The sequence below is a fragment of the Equus przewalskii genome, chromosome 5 (genome assembly GCF_037783145.1).
Source record: "Equus przewalskii isolate Varuska chromosome 5, EquPr2, whole genome shotgun sequence".
NCBI classification, from domain to species: domain Eukaryota; kingdom Metazoa; phylum Chordata; class Mammalia; order Perissodactyla; family Equidae; genus Equus; species Equus przewalskii.
The window spans coordinates 71,050,953-71,067,765 of record NC_091835.1 but is presented as its reverse complement, the minus strand read 5'-3'; the positions used below and the strand labels follow the sequence as shown (position 1 = coordinate 71,067,765).

The window sequence follows — 16,813 nt, the reverse complement described above, 5'->3', positions numbered from 1 at the left end:
TTTTACATAATAGTTAATCTAGCAAACTTCAGATAACAATTGTATGGTATTCTTTTTCTTATCCAGACCGAGAAGTCAAAATTTAGTAATGTTAATAAAATCTAAAAATGATCTGAGAAGAAAAACTTGGGAACAGCTTTAGCTTTTCATATATTTAACTACATACATGAATTTTATCTCTGACACTTCCTTCAGATTATCATGGTGGTAACTCAATTATTAGACAGGAAAAACATTTTAAGAGGTGTTGATTTCAATCATGTCAAATGGCAGATTTGGACCATAGAATTATGGCACAGACGGCAGTGGAAACTGCCTTCTCAACAATGAGGGGTTTTTGGAATTTGAAGAGGAAAAAAGCCTTTTTTCTTTCTACATGTAATTGGTTAGATTTCTAAAGTCACTAGAGAAAAAAAGCAGTTCCTGGATTAGAAACTTCCTTCATTAACAGGTAACTAAACGCTTTAAAATCCTGTTGGACTAGCCTAAGAATCAGCGAATGGCACCACTCACTCAAGTCACCATGTTACAATCAGAGAGCGCCCCCACTCCCCTCATGGACTGACAGCTGAATTTCCCCTCCCTACTGAAACCCTAGTGTGTCTGGATAGAAAACACCTACGGGCAATGATAAAAAGCAGAAGGACTGAATGTTTACTGTCACTCTCCTCTCAGAGATTCCTAGGAGCATGTATTACAAATGACACTCTAGTGAGAAATGTTTCTGCACCCTCTTAAAATTATCAAAAAGCACTACTACTTCCCTGAAACTGAGATAATCCCTTTTAATACCAAACTGATTAATAGGATTTTTGTTTGCCTTGATCTGGTCAGATTATTTTGAAAAAAGCAAAAAGCCATGAGAGCTGAGGCAAAGCTGAGTGAATGAATGTGAGGTTCTATTAAAGAACTAGTGTGGTTGGTTTCTTCTACCATCTTCCGCCTTAAGTACCTCCCTGAATTACTGAGACCTGCCAACCTTGCTGAACTGAGGGGTCACTTGCTAGATGTTGAATGCTAAGCGTTACGATGTTAAACAATCTTGGCTTTTCTGTATAGATATTATGAGAATCTTTGAAATACTGACGCAAGCTAAAAAAATAGCAGTTTAATAAGCGAGACTTGTTAAGCTCCCACCCCTCAAATTCCTCCTCTCTATTTTCTTTACCTCTTCATTGAGGCTCAGGGCACTGAGCAAGGAATCCAGGTCCTCAAATTCAGCATAACCAAAACCTTTCAACCTTTCTGGATTGCTGGGTTCACGTGGTAAACGCACTGCACTGATCTGAAGGAGTAAAGAAACAAAAATATTTCCCAATTCAATGTTCTTCATTTGTCTTTTTTTCCCCCTGCTCTTTCTCCCCAAATCCCCCCAGTACGCAGTTGTATATTTTAGTTGTGGGTCCTTCTAGCTGTGGCATGTGGGATGCCGCCTCAACGCGGCCTAACGAGCAGTGCCATGTCCGTGCCTGGGATCCAAACCTGGGAAACCCTGGGCTGCCAACGCGGAGCGCACGAACTTAACCACTTGGCCACAGGGCCGGCCCGTCTTCTTTTTTTGACCACTGTATGTGCAATGAATTTCTCTGAAGAATACACAAGAACCTAGTTGTCTCCTGGAAGAAAACTGGTGTAAAAGCAGAGAAGAGAGACTTCACTGTATGCCCTGTTAAACTTTATCAATTTCAACAATATCAAATTTAACCTTAAAAAAAAAAAAAAAGCTAACACGAATTCAGTGTACTCCTTGTATCCCTGACTTGCCTCATTCTACATTTCTAGTTTTTAGTTGTTTTCCAATTAAGAGCAACTGTCCACAATTAGCTTATTTTAGCCATCTTTTTATGCTTTTATTTTACTTGGTTTTTAATACATATGTCCAATTCTCATTGCTCAGAAATTTGACTCAATTTTTGCCAAAAAGTTTTCTGGGCAGTGTATTTTTTGGAGACCTTAACTTATCTGAGAAATGTTATTGTCTTCATATATTAACAATAGCTCTAGCTGAAATCAAACACTGGACTGTAACTGCCCCTCACCCCTACTCCCTCTGCTGAATTCTAAGATGGCAAACCACTGAATTTTTACTTTTTTTTTTTTTTTGAGAAAAATTAGCCCTGAGCTAAGATCTGCCACCAAACCTCCTCTTTTTGCTGAGGAAGACTGGCCCTGAGCTAACATCCGTGCCCATCTTCCTCTACTTTAAATGTGGGACGCCTACCACAGCATGGCTTGCATATCCGTGCCCAGGATGCGAACCGGTCAACCCCGGGCCGCTGAAGCGGAACATGTGAACTTAACTGCTGCATCACCAGGCCAGCCCCCTGAATTTTCACTTTTTGAAGCACAGGAAAAAACTCACACTAACTTGGTTTTAATGTCTTTTTTTTGGTGAAGAAGAGTGTCCCTGATCTAAGACCCATACCAACCTTCCCCTATTTTGTACGTGGGACACCGCCATGCCAAGGCTTGAGGAGCAGTGTGTAGGTCTGTGCCTGGGGTCCGAAGCCACAATCCCCTGGCCACCAAAGTGGAGTGCATGAACTTAACCACTACACCACAGGGCAGGCCCCTAACATGGTTTTAATTCGAGGTTAACTAGTGTTTTCTAACTGTAAGTTTCCAGGATTCTTTCCTTTTAAAGTTTCATAAAACATTCCTTGGCACTAATTTATATTTATTGTTTACAAGAGAGTATGCATTCTCCGTTTCCAATTTCAGAACCTTTTCCACATGCTTTAGACTAGTTTCTTGCCATCTTTTTGAAGTCTTCTGTGTTCTTACCGTTTTGATTAACTTCATTTCTTCACTAGTTTGCATATATTCAAGTTTATCTTCTACACCACTGACCGGATACTGTATTTTGGCTTGTGAGATACAGATTTTGTTACAGTCTCTTTTAAATCTAGTTTAACTCAGCTCATGAGTAGGAAAAGGAACAAAATCTGAAGGAGGGAAGCATCTACAGGTCGGTTCTAGAGCGTAAAGGTGAGGCCCTGACAGACCAGCCTGCTAGTTGTCCTACATCGTTACAGAGAGGACTTATGTCAGTCAGAACGGTCCTATCAGAAAGGAGAGTTACAGAAGTTGGCGGCCCAGTGCAGAGAACAGGATCTAGGAAAGGAGTCAAAAAACAGTAACAGCGAAGGAAGGAGCAGATTCTTAGAAGCAAGGTACTTTTTAAAAGCCAACAGAATTGGAAATTGTTCCTCATCCTCTCATTTTTTTAAGTCCTAAATATTTTTTAATCAAAGTTTGGAAAAAGCACTTCTGAGTACCTCTATACTCACTTTTTCTGGAATCTTCTAGGTCAGTGTTCCAAACATTTTGGTTTTTAAGCAAGCCTATAAACACTGTAAATTCCATTACATGTGGCACCCAGCCCACAGAACCTTAACAACAATCTTAGCAAACTGTTAACATAACTACACATCTGCTCAGTTAAACATATTCACATAAAAAATGAGAAAGTAATTTTGATTAAGCCTGAATGTCACTAACAGAAAGGCTGAGTTCAAAGAAACTTTCTTCCCACCTTTCGACATTTAACTGGGTATACTACCCTTAAGTTTTTAAATAAGAAGTGGTATAGGTTTTTGAGAGAATCTCTGTTATCAATAAGGTACTGTTAACTCTGCTGGTAAGACTGTCCAACTGATGTTGGATGAGAAAATTCTCAGCCAATGGCCAAACACCATTTAATCAATTATATTCCCATCTCTTCCAAGACTGACACAACCTCAGAATTGTCCTCAACATAGAAATTCAGAGCCAGTCACTACCAATACACTACCCTCCATATCTATTTTAATTGCCTATAACCTTTATACTTACATTTAATCCTCTAAAGAATTCCTTAATGGAATCTTCTGTTACATCATAGGGCAGGTTCCCTAGAAAAGCAGTGTAGGGTGGCGATTTGGGAAGACGGCTCCGGTCGATATTGGGTTCCCGAGCAGCCCGTGGAGCAGTGGGCAGGATGGACCGGTCAATTGGAGGTGCCCTATACACATCATCATCATTACTGTGCCAAGTGGTTGAAACTAGGATAGAAAAGTGGAGTCAAGAAATTAAGAGGCAACTTCCCTTACTGCCATTGTGTCAAGTATGAAATAAGCTGTATCAGGAAAGAAACCAATACGAAGGGTGGGGGTTCAATAATAAAGGCACTTTACAGAGAGAAAATGCTTCTGAAATGTTACAATCAGAAAAGCAATGCAGAAAGATTCAGTACCATCTCTTTGTTTCTAAGTACTTGAAAGCCTTTAAAGGGCCAGGCTTTTGTTAACAGAATCATGGTGACTCTTATTCCTTATGCAGCAAAGAAATGAGAGAATATCAACTACTATTTATGGAACGTTACCATGTGCCAGGTACTTTATATTCACTGTATGCCATCTTAGCTTTTTAACAATCCTGGGAGGTTGTTCCCCATTCCACAGGAAAGGAAACTCAGATTTCAGGGAGATTCGGGAGCTTGCCAAGGCCACACAGATGGTAAAGCAGCAGACAGCAGTCCTAGCAGAGCTAGGATTCAAGCCTGGTCCCTCTACTCCAGAGGTATTTCACCACTACTGACTTCTCTCATATTCCTACCTTTTGGCTGGGGAAAGTGTTTTCTTCATGGTTTACCCTCCCCGTTTTTTGTTTTTTTTAAAATAAAATTCTACCCCCATAGCACTACTCATGAATTTGCAATTCAGGTATCAACACTTAGGGAAAGTACAATCTACATGAAATTTCTTATTATGAAAATAGGTCACAAAAGAAAAAGTATTCTTCAGTCTGCAATGAAAGCTTTCAGATGAAAAGGACGGGTGATCAGATTACGTCATACCCAACGACTGTATGGCTCCTGCCTGTTCCTGGCTACTCCTTGAAGGCACGGAGCTTGTCCAAATGATGCTCCAATGACTCTTCTGTAATTTCCCACCACTTGACTCTTCCCATTACTTTTCCTCAGCCCATTTTCATTTACCCAGGGACACTCTGACTTAAGACTAACAGCTCCTAGAACACATTATCCCTTGACTGACTATAAACAGCTTATAGATTACACTGCAATATCACTTTATGAGGACATCATAGAATTTTATACCTAAAAAGAAATAACCTAGCCTTTACATTTCAAATCGAGAAAATGAGGCTTTCTTAAAAGGACAGCATCTTGAGAAAAATCTGTCAACGTAAGAGCCAGAACTAGCACTAAGCTCTCTTGAATCACTACTTCAGTCCCTATCACAAACTCTTACAGCCTAAACCTAAAATTCTATAAAATACAAACAAGATTTGAGGTTCTACAAAATGAGTAAGTTCCTTTCAAATTACAAGTGTGAACCATTATTATGGAATTGGTTTTATCTAGAAGATAATGAAAATTCCAAGCATGATGGGAAATACAAGAAAAATTACCATCTCCTTCCAGGTCGTCTGTTTCATCAGCCCAGCTGACTGGTTTGGGGACGTAGGTGCTTCCTCCACCAGTCCCTCCATCCTCAGCCAGAAAGTCTGTTAGGGAGATAGTCTTCCCCTTCTTATTCTTCTTTTTTGCTGTTTTAAAAAGGCAAGAGACAGATCACTCATCAATACTCAGGTATTCAGAGTTGTACAATGCACTATTGTTAAATATATTTATAAAGAAAGCAACATAAAGGACCACCGAAGGACTGGATTATGCACATTTATATAAAGGAATACTATGCAGATATAAACAAGAAGAAAGTGTAATACACTGGCACAGAGAGTCCAACAAGAAGTTAAAAAATGAAAGCTGCTGAGTACATGAGTCCCCTTTGTTTAAACACACACATTAACCATATGTACAGGAAAGGATCTAGAAGGATTTTCAAGTGTCCCCTCTGGGGAGTAAGACGGGTGGAGGTAACCTTTTATTTCCTATTATCTTCACTCATAACAACATTTGAGATTTTTAATTTATCAACTACTCGTGCTTGACACAGGTTACTACATTTGTTGCTCCTGAGATACAAGGAAATAAAACAAAATCCCTAGCCCTAACAAGATATTCTATATGACACCTGAGAATTGTCTGACACTTGTAAAATAACCACATGAGGGAGGAATCATTACTATCAGTTACACAGAAGGAAACCAGGTCTCAGGGAGGTTAAAAGACTATCCTAAAATTACAGCGCTATTCGATGCAGAGCTAGAATTAAACCCCAGGGTTGGATACAAGTCTAGGGCTCTTCTCACAGGTGCCCCGGCCTTCAGCAGCTTGTCATTAGTTCTACAGCAGGCCACCAAGACCACGGTCAAACAGTATACGCACCATCATCTCAAAGAGTTCAGATGGTAAGACTCACAGACACACAGTTGCATCTCTCTGCGCTCTAGGAAAAAAATTACCTCCTTCCCTACCTTAACACCACATATGAAGATGAGACAGGATACTAAAGGGAAAACCTAAGAAATCCCTAAGAATCAACACATTTAAATGTTTTCCATAGTTATGAAATCTTTAAGAATCTCCAAATGGCTCCATTTACAGTGGACTGACCTGGGCTCTTTAGTTACCACGCCCTCAGAACTTCTTCAGAGCCGCCACTAGCCAGCAGCTAATGCAGGAGAACCCAAGGACTAACTGTTCTAAGTTCTAGAACGGGTCCCCAAGAGCAGCCGCTACATGAGAAGCAAACAGCTTTGTTTAATAAGGATCCGTTTCATGGCGTTTACAACCATCAGTTCCCCCTCCAGGTTCCAATTCTCATCCACTTTTCATTCCGAGAGGAGTTAAGAATCTGTATCTTGATGCACTGTTTGCTTAACTGAAGATTGTGCTCTCACTTGGTATCTGCCTTTCTTTTAAAATCCAACTTTCAGAAAATAAAGATGACTTGATTGCTATGAATGCTATAAACAGCCTTCTAGACATAATATGACCCTCAAGTATTATGGTCTCAATGTGCAAACCAGATGAAGTTAGCTGCATTATTACAGAGAAAAGACGGCCTTAAATATGAAGTTTCCATGCTTCTCCCATGTGACTTACTACTAATCCTACTCCAAAAGTATCATTTATGATCAACCAGATTATATTCTGAATCTAGTCTACGCTTTGAAAGAAGGCAGTTATGCAGAGGCTGGGTTCTGTAGCATTGATATTGCCCCTAGCTCACATGCAAAGGCCTAGGGGAAATTTTAATCAGCTAATTTGAACAAGACATAAAGCATCTCTCTAAGGTAGTACACTTATAACGTATAGGCTTATTTTAGTCTTTTCCATATCTTCTAATTAAAAAATAAGTGTCTGGAACTAGTATGATGCTACCTAGAGATCCTCACTCTCATGGGGCTTAACCTAGTAGCATCAGTCTAATACCCAATTATTAACCTGTCTGGTCATCAGGAAAATAAAAATAGAACTGGTGGTCAGTCCATACAACGAGCTCAAGTTCAACACAAGAATAAGAATTTGTTAAAGGTGTCTCTTTCTCCTCTGTTCTACATACATATCTAACACCAAAACAGCAGAATCTGGAATTAGCTTGCCCTTTGGTCTGATATTGGCTTAAATCAACTTTCTAGGTCAGGGTTTCTCAATTTTTACCCCTTGACAAACAAATCTCACATTCTCCTTTAATGTTATTTGAAATTTCAAAACAATAAACTATATATCATGGCTAAAAAAGTTAAAGCACTGTTAGTTTTACAACATCTTTTCATACTAAACACCTCCCCTTCCCTTCTGATTTCTGTCACCCCTCCTCCAAAAACTCCTGGTTGAGAAACCACTGTTGCACAACAAATGGTTGTCACTTAAAGAGAGGCTAAAATTCCTTCACAAGACCTCTAACTTACGTTTCTTAAAATCTAGCAACAGCATTGACTCAGTCACAGTATCAGTAGCAGATTTAAAGGAATTAGCCCATAAAAAGTAAAATCAGGGTCTGGCCCGGTGGTGTAGTGGTTAAGCTCAGTGCGCTCTGCTTTGGCAGTGCGGGGTTGACGGATTTGGATCCTGGGCACAGATCTACACCACTCATCAACCCATGCTGTGGCAGCAACCCACATACAAAATAGAGGAAGACTGGCACAGATGGTATCCCAGGACCAATCCTCCTCACCAAAAAAAAAAAAAAAAAAAAAAAAAAACATGTAAAACCAATAAACCTAAAGCAGGTACCATTTGCACCACTCTGTTTTTATTACAACTGTGAAATGATGTTATCTAAATCCTCCATGCCCTCTGCTCCTCCAACACCTAGGCCCATTACATGCTTAGGATTTCAACAGTGTTCTCTTCTTTCTAAGTATGTAAAGTGTTGTCCAACGCTCCAAATGTATTAATCTCTTGCCACAATGATTGAACTGGCCAACTCTTAATTTTCTCTAAATCTTATGTGAATTGGTTAAAAAGTTAAACCAATAACGTCCTAAAACAAACAAAACAGGTCCCAATTATTTAAAACCAAACCCACACTAAGGGGGAAAAAACACGTCCCAGAAATTTTATTAAATCCCCTGCCTGCTGCCTCAATTACAACCCTAACTTACTGAACAAGTACTAGGTACTTGTGAAGCTCCTCATATACTCATACAGGTAACTACAAGGTCTTACAAGAAAGCACTTCTCAAAACTTAAGTCCACAAGTCCTTAAACAAGAGACAATACATATGCGGCCTTCTTAATAAACAAACAGGGTTTGATATGATAAATACATAAATACAACTAACCAGCTTAACTCAGAGTTTCCCAATTTCTGCACCATCGGCATGTTAGGCAGTATAATTCTTTGTTGTGGGGGCTATATTGTACATTGTAAGATGCTTAACAGCACCCCCAGGTTTCACCTTAGTGGCTAGTAGCAACCCCCAACCCCACCGTAACAACCAAAAATGCCTCCAGACATTGCCAAAATGTCCCCTGGTGGGTGAGACAAAATTCCCCCGGGATGAGAACCACTGTTCTAAGTGATGTTCTCACATCAATAAATAAAAGGACAAAGAGAAGGAAGGAAATGCTAGCCCTCTATAAAGCGCACCAGCAGAAAAGTGACTGCCGGCAAGTGAGTCTTCAGGATTGCCAGGCTGCAGCAGGTAAAAAATATGCTTCCTTTACTTTTCTCAGAATGTTTTCCTGTTACTACTCCATTGTATTAGCAATAAAAGTACCAATTGATAGATATTGGAGTGATAAAATCTACAGACTGGCTGCTGGTTCTTTATTTCAAAACAAAGGATATCTTAAAGTACTGTAAACAATAAAGCTTATTTTTGTACAATACAGCCCTACTTCTGCATCTTTCTTAAACTAGTATCTCTTATTTAGGAAGGGGAATTCACAACTCTTACCATTCAGGCGAGGCTTTGTCAAAAATTAATTTCTTAATTTTAGACCTTGCCAGACTAAATCCCACTTATTTTATGGGGTTATCAACTCTTCTGAATATTTTAGTAACTACAGGCTAAGAAAGCCAGAGTGTCATAAAAACTTGTACAAGATCACAGCAGCATCATCCATAAGAGGCAAAAACTGGAAACAATCCAAATGCCCATCAACTGATGAATGGATAAAATGTAGATGTCCATGTATCGGATTTCGCAATAAAAAGGAACGAGTATCCAGACATCCTACAAAACACATGAACCATGAACACACGCTAAGTGAAAGAAGCTAGTGACACAAGTCCACGTACCGTACAATTCTGTTTATAGGAAATGTTCCGAGTACGTATACAAAGAAACAGTAGACTCGTGGTAGGAGAGGGAGGAGAGATGCCTGCTAATGGGTAAGGTGTTCCTTTTTGGGAAGTGAATCCTGCCAAATTCTCCAGAATTGAAAACTAATTAATGATTAACAAATGATTCCTTAAAGAAACAATATTTTATAAATGCAGTCAACCCAGGCAAAGACCAGAGCACCTACAACTAGACTAACCACCCTGCTTTTTACGCCCAGGCACAACAGAGGGCTTCACCAGGCAAGCCTCGCCTCACTGCGCTCTGGTTCAGCACAGCAGACAACCCTGTCAGGACGAACAAGCCCCACCCACCCTTCCCCCTTGTGTTCAGCTGAGCGCAATGCCCAGTTTCTTCATCTGACACGCTGAGGAAAATGGCATATTGCCCTTTCCTTACCTCTCCACAGACACTCAATGTGGTCATTTACATAAAAAAACCCAAAATAAGTGCTTAACACACATCATGCTAACCACTACACAAAGTACTTGGAACTTCTCTGTAAGAGATGAGCTGTAAAAATTCAAGAATAACTTCTTGCTTTGGGCATTTTCCTACCATTAGGACCATGGCGATATCTATTACAAATCTAAGAAACTGACTTTGGTATGTGCACTTGTAAATGTACATAGACATACCTAATTACAAGCACTTGGTTTTTTAAAAAAAATCTCTGAACTCTTTCCCCTACCATCATGAAAGGAGAACAAATTCTACAGTGTTGTGAGATTAATATGAAGTAGTAGGGTATTCTATCTCAAGCCATACATATACGGTAGAGAAAGATTTCAAAGCAGAGACTTTTTTTTTTTTTTTACAATGACATTACTTAGAAACACTATGTTTTACTTTGACACTACTCTCTGTATTTGTACTTGAATTTTTATAAGGAGTTTTAGTGTTGCTCTTCTGAATCTGGGTATCTTCCTCCCACAATAACAAACATATGGCAGAGGATGCGATCTGAAAACAGGTAGTATGTGAAGAGCATACAATGGCGATCACTGAAACTATTTTTAACTATAAGGGTCAGTATTTCATGAAAACAACCACTGGCAACCATCATCTCCCCATGAAAATAAACAAGATGCCACATACAATGGCATTTTGAAGTGTTACGCAAGTGAAAGGCATTGTGGGGGCGTCCACACACTATTTCCAATGTTAAAGCTTTTTAGTCTCAAAAAACGTTAACCTGTCTTCAAACACATTTGATTCCTACAGGCAAGGAGAGCAGATTCAATAGTCAGCTCTAGGACACTTTCAGTTCTTGAAGGTCAATAATGGGTCACAATGGATACTGGAGCTGCTGCAAAGAATTTCTAGTCTCATTTAACAGCAGAAAAGGCCTATGAAATTTTATCATGTATTTTCACTGAGAGTATATAAGAATATGTAATATATAAGACTTATATAAGATCAACAAGACACTGAGAATTATCAAGGAATATACTGAAAATACACTAAGAATTTTATAGTCTCATCAATACAGCCAGATCTGCGAATCCTGGTCACTCCACTAAGTCCATGCGATCAGAAGATTCAAAGTAGGGAAAGAAATGTGATAAATCTCAAATTCTTCAAGGGCACACCATCGGACGTAACCTTGTGCTCAGATATTAGCATCGTGTCCCTCACATATCCTACACAAGCTAAAAAGATTGCTGGAACGGAATTAAAGAAGATGAGAGCTTCCAAGGGGGTAGAGTAAATACGGAAGAGCAGGTGAAGGGGACAAAAACTAAGCAAACCCCTTCACCCAGTGCAAATTCCACTTCACTGTAAAATGAAGTACACGGAGAGTTAATGTCTTCCACCTGTAAAAACTCCACAAAAGGTATGGAGAAAGGTCATACAGGCTTTTCACTAAATTATACACTAAGCCATCAGGATGTCAAATCCAGGCCAAATAAGTAATCTACTTCAGAGGAAGCTTTTGGGGAGCATCTCAAACTTATGATGACACAGAAGCCAACTTTGTTATTTCCAAGTTGATAATGGAAAAGAGTCAGGAGTCTGAAGGATTTCCACCTACAAGCAGTGAGATCTTGAACAAAATTTCATTTCCTCAGCTGGGAGACACCACCGCCTGCCTACATTCTCTCACAGAGGATCAAATAAGACAACATATATAAAAGCGTTTGGTCAAGTGCCACACCAATGAAAAGAATTATGCTCGAATGCACTTCAATTGCCTCGACATCTTCCGAAGACATACATAATCCTTAGTTTCCTACGTAATAACAGAGAAGATATATTCTTGGCGAGAAATGAGTGTCCAGAGATAGCAGGGTTTAACAAATGTTTTGTAGAATGGAGGGTCATGCCAGGAAAAAGAAACTATACCCCCAAACTAAAATTCATGCCACAAAATGTTGCACAGCTCCTTAAGTCCATCAGAAATGCAAATAGACCTGCATGACAGGGACATTCCCTCCCCCAAAGAAGTCTAAAAAAGAAACCAACTCCATCCCCGGGCATTATTTTAAAAGCACTCTCTAGTAGTTACGCACTTACCTAAAAAAAATAGAGAGCTGAACTCTACCACTGGAACTATCAAAATTCAACCCAAACGGAAGCTGTCAAGGTATTTGATCTTGTGCCCCATTGTGTCTCCAACACCTAGAACGGCGCCTGGCACATAGTTAGCGCTCAGTAAGTATGTGTTGAATAAGAAAAAAAGCCTAGAAAAAATCTGCGTCTCCACCCTTGCTTCCTCTCCGCCGACACGTGGGCGCACCGCACTGGGTTCCCTACCCCCACCTAACTCCAGCAGCTTTCAACCTCCAAACCTAACACATTTACCCTTGGGAGAACACAGGGGTCGGGCCACCCTCTCAAAGGGGAAGAGCAGAAAGTGGAAGGACATAAAGGAAAGCAACACAGACGAGGAAAACCTTCCCATCTGGGCTCGCGCGCGTGCTTTCAAGGCGCGCCTGTCTCCACTACCCAGGTCTTCCCTACCGCGCACGCGCACCGCTGCCTTCCCCCGCCCCTCCACCGACTAGCGCTCGCGTTCTAACTGCCCCCCCTTTTATTCCCCTGCCCCCCCTCCCGTCCGCAACGGCCTCGCGCCTCGGAGACCTGGTCTAGTGTGCACCCGTCCGCGCGGCAACCGCCTCCTCCCTTCCTCCACGCCTTCCCGGGGGCGCAGCGCTTCCCGGCCACGAGAAGGCCTCCCGCTTCCCGCACATCTCTCTGCGCCTCCTGCTCACTCCAACTCGAGCCAGAGCCCACCATCACGCCCCACTCCAACCTCGCGAGGACGGGGTGAAAAGGGTGTGAGGGGGAGGGGAAGGACACCTTCCCCTCCCCCCAAAACATCCCAAGGCGATAACCTAACACGGCCAAGCCGCCAGCCTGCCGCAGCCCCAAAACACGAAGGGAAGCCGTGACGCCTGCTCCCCGACTCCAGGGAACTCAGGGATCAGGTTCGGAGAGTGGCTTCGGACCGCGGTCCTTGGCCGCGCTCGGCCGCTCACTCACCTGAGGCCGCCATGTTGGGAGAGGGAGAGAGAACGCAAAAGACCCGGATGAGGCAGTCACGTGATTATAGCGGGCGCGTCGGGCTGGGAGACGCGAAACTGGGAGGGGGCGGGGAGGTGAGGAGGGACACAGGAGGCGGGGCGGCGCTGCTCCGGGTTCGTAAAGCAGCGCGAGGAGGTGGCGCGGCGTCCGACGGGAAGACCTGCGCGACATGTGGCCAAAGGGGTGGGGCCCGGGCTGTCGCGAAACCCCTCACGCTTTACGTAGGGCAACGCGCGGCCGAGGGGCAGGGTCTGAGCCGGGGCGGGGTCTCCAATCCGCAGACTTCCGGCCGGCGGGGAGGGCGGAAGGTGCGGGCTGCGCTTGCTGGTTCCGCGGCTCGGGGCCGGAATGCGGGCGGCTGGAACCCAGAACCCGTGTGCCGTGGTTGATTTTCTGGAAGGGAAGATTCTAAGTTTCTCTCTTTTTTTAAGGTGTAATAACAGCTGTGGCTTATTTACGAAGTTTCTTTTAAAATCACGTTTTGTTAAAGCAAAACAAGCCCGTTGGCCCGCGTCAGGATCCTTTTAATTGGGCATGTTTAGAAGGAATAAGTAACAAATATTGAACACTTAGTTGCCATGGGCTTTTACGTCGTTTAATCCTTCGTTTTACTGACTAGCTTCAGTCCAACTCAGGCCCTGATTTCACAGCCGAGTGCTATCCATGTTTCCCGTAGCTGATGCTAGATTTTATCATTTATTAGTGTTTATCCAGTGAAAATTTTCATTGAGCTCCTATCCTGTGTCAGGCACCGGTACTGGCTTTTTTGGGTACAAGAGATCACAAAAGCACCCCAAAGGACGTTATATTCCAGTGAAGGAAAGACGGGCAATAAGCAGTGAATAAATAAAGTATTAGAAATGATAAGCACGCTGCAGGTAATTCAGGTGATTTGATGACGGGTGACTGGGTGCAACTTTCCATTGCCCGGTCAGGGAAGGCCTCTGAGGAAGTGAGATTTAAATTGAGGTATGAGTTAGAAATAGGCAGCCCTGTGGACGTCTTTAGGAAGAGCTCTAGGAGAGGGCAGAGGATGCGCGCTAAATCCGATGCTCCAGGGCAGGAGCATCTTGGCAAGGTGAGGAATTTACAGGCTGGTAGCTGGAGGATGGTGGGGGAGGGGGAGGGTGGTACAAGATGAAGTTTGAGAGACAGGGAGCGGTTGGATGGTGTGAGGCTTTGTAAACCAGGTTTGGGAGTTTGGAATTTATTCCATGTGGGTTGGAGAAGCGTGAAAGGATTTTAGGCAAGGGCATGTCATAACTTGAAATAAAGTTTTGAAAAAGGTTACTTGGTGTCTTGACGTGTTACATGAGTGTATATTTATGTAAAAGTTCATCACCATAGTACACTTAAGATTTGTGCACTTTACTGTGTAGAAGTCATACTTTAATTTAAAAACAAGAAGAACAGGATTACTCAGGCTACGAATGGAGAGTGGATTATACACGTGCAATAATGGAAGAGAAAGACCAGTTAAAAGCTTGTTGCTGCCAGGGCCCCGTTATGACTTTTCGTGGACTCTAGGCGCCTTTGCCCCATTCTCCATAAAAACAATACTGAAAATTATATTTTATTATTGTGTGGTATAAAGACAAATGTATTACTATTGTACAGTAAAACATTTTCTTTGACCTAAATGTTTATTTTTTTCTTGTGATTTTAAAATAAACTAAGATATTTTTGCGGGGGTCCTAAAAGTATGGTGGGGCCTAAGCACTGTGCCTGCTGTGCCCACTGGCTAAATTGGCCCTGGCTGCTGTAATCCTGGTAAGAGAAGATGGTGGTTTAGATATGAGTGTAGACATGGAAGGAGATAGATGCAGATGTATTTTGGAAGTAGACTTGGTGACTGGTTAGATGCGAAGGGCTTGGGAAAGGGAGGTATCAAAGATGACTCCCGAGTTTTGGGCATGAACACTTGGGTGATGCCATTTGCTTAATAGGCAAAGCCTGGGATGGGGCAGGTTCGGTGAGAGTGTGTGGGGTCTGTTTTAGCTGTATTAAATTTGGGAGAGCTACTAGTCCACTGCTTCTCCTATTTTAATGTGCTTAAAATCACCTTGGAAATTTGTTAAAAGTCAGATTCCAATTCAGTAAGACCAGGGTGAGGCCCGAGATTCTGTATTTCTTCTGGTTTGGATCATTAAAATGGAATCAGGGTATCAGAGAATTAAGAAAAAAAGCATTGACCATTGGAGAGAGGAGATTTCAGAAAGTTCAAAGAAAAGCCAGATAAGATAGGGACCTGTGGGGTAGGGAAAGACTTTCCCTTACTAAGCACCTGATATATCCCAGGGTTATACCAAGCTCTTAACAAACTAGCTTCTTTAGGCCTCACAATGGCCCTCTAAGGTTCATGTTATTAATCCTGTTTTTAGATAATGACTCTGAGGCTTGTAAACAATAAGTACCTTCCCCAAGTGCACACAGCCAGCAAGTGGCAGAGCTGCAGACCCAGAGCTGACTGTCTTAGCAGGTCCATGTTCTTTCCAGTTTCCCAGAGACTTCTTATAAATGAAGAAAACTGTAAAAATCGAAAAGTGGGTCTATGACAACCACTTTGTAGCATTTGTTCTGAAGAAATCTGGAAGAAATAAACTTCATTATTCATTGCTGTATAGCGAATTACCCTAAAACTTATTGGCATAAAACCACAGACATTTATTATCTCAGTTTCTGTGGGTCAGAAACTGGTTATTGAAAATCACTCACTGGGGCCTGACACTTGCAACGTCTCTTATATTCATATCCTCTTTTCCGTTTTCCTCTTATTTCCCTTGTCATTTCTCACCCTGACCACTGCACCACTCGTCTGAGTCTCTGTCTAGTCTTTCCCTGCTTCAGTCCAGGTAATAAGTAGCTACCAGATGTGTTTTCCTAAAGCATAGGTCTGAACACATTCTCCTGCTGACAAACCTTCCATGACACTCTGTGGCCTGGGAAGACACTCCAGGCTGTGTGTACTCCACACTTATTTCCTACTGTCCTACCTCGTCTACTATGTTTCGGCATGTATACCTGGAGCTTTCCTAGCTTTGCGTCTTTTTTTTTCCTTTGCTCTTCCCTCTGCCTGGAATACTCTCCTCCTTCATCACCGAAGGGCTCAACAATAAAATCTATCCTTCGGGGCTCTTCAAACATCACCTTTTCCAGGAAGCTTTTTCTGAGCTTCTTCCTCTGAGCCCCCCCAGGACTGTGCCTGCACCTTCTTTTTGGCCCTTGCCACCTTCCTCCTTGAATTGCCTTCCCTCCTGGTCTGTCAGCTCCTGGAGGGCAGTATCCACGTTGTTTATGTTTGTGCTTTCCGTGCATTAACATCTGGAACATTGTCGGTGCTCAGTACCTATTTGCTGGTGCTAAAGCCAGACGTTCAAGGAATTTACATTTATTGAAGAGGTTTTCAAAAAGTTATACAGCATGTTGACTTACATGTCTGGATCCATTTGGTGTTTCATTGCTGGAAAACAAGATTTATCACTGCTTTAAAGATGTGTATTTCTCCAAAATAAAAGTCTTTTTTTTTTTATTGCTGAGTTTTGAATGCATCAGGTAAATTTTAAGCATATATTTGGATTATATA

The 16,813-nt window shown here is 41.9% G+C and overlaps 1 protein-coding gene across 2 annotated transcripts in view; it reads right to left on the bottom strand.

Moving 5' to 3' along the window:
- The window catches only part of EIF4B (eukaryotic translation initiation factor 4B), a 29,538-nt gene extending 16,069 nt beyond the window's left edge, over nucleotides 1-13,469 (bottom strand). For both annotated transcript variants that reach the window (XM_008533009.2, XM_008533010.2), the window contains exons 1-4: nucleotides 13,189-13,469; nucleotides 5,413-5,550; nucleotides 3,835-4,043; nucleotides 1,169-1,285 (exon numbers count right to left, since the gene is read on the bottom strand). In XM_008533009.2, the coding sequence (XP_008531231.1) occupies nucleotides 1,169-1,285; nucleotides 3,835-4,043; nucleotides 5,413-5,550; nucleotides 13,189-13,201 (477 nt within the window). In that variant the 5' untranslated portion in view covers nucleotides 13,202-13,469. The remainder of the gene's footprint in view (nucleotides 1-1,168; nucleotides 1,286-3,834; nucleotides 4,044-5,412; nucleotides 5,551-13,188) is intronic.
- Between the last annotated feature and the right edge of the window lie 3,344 nt (nucleotides 13,470-16,813).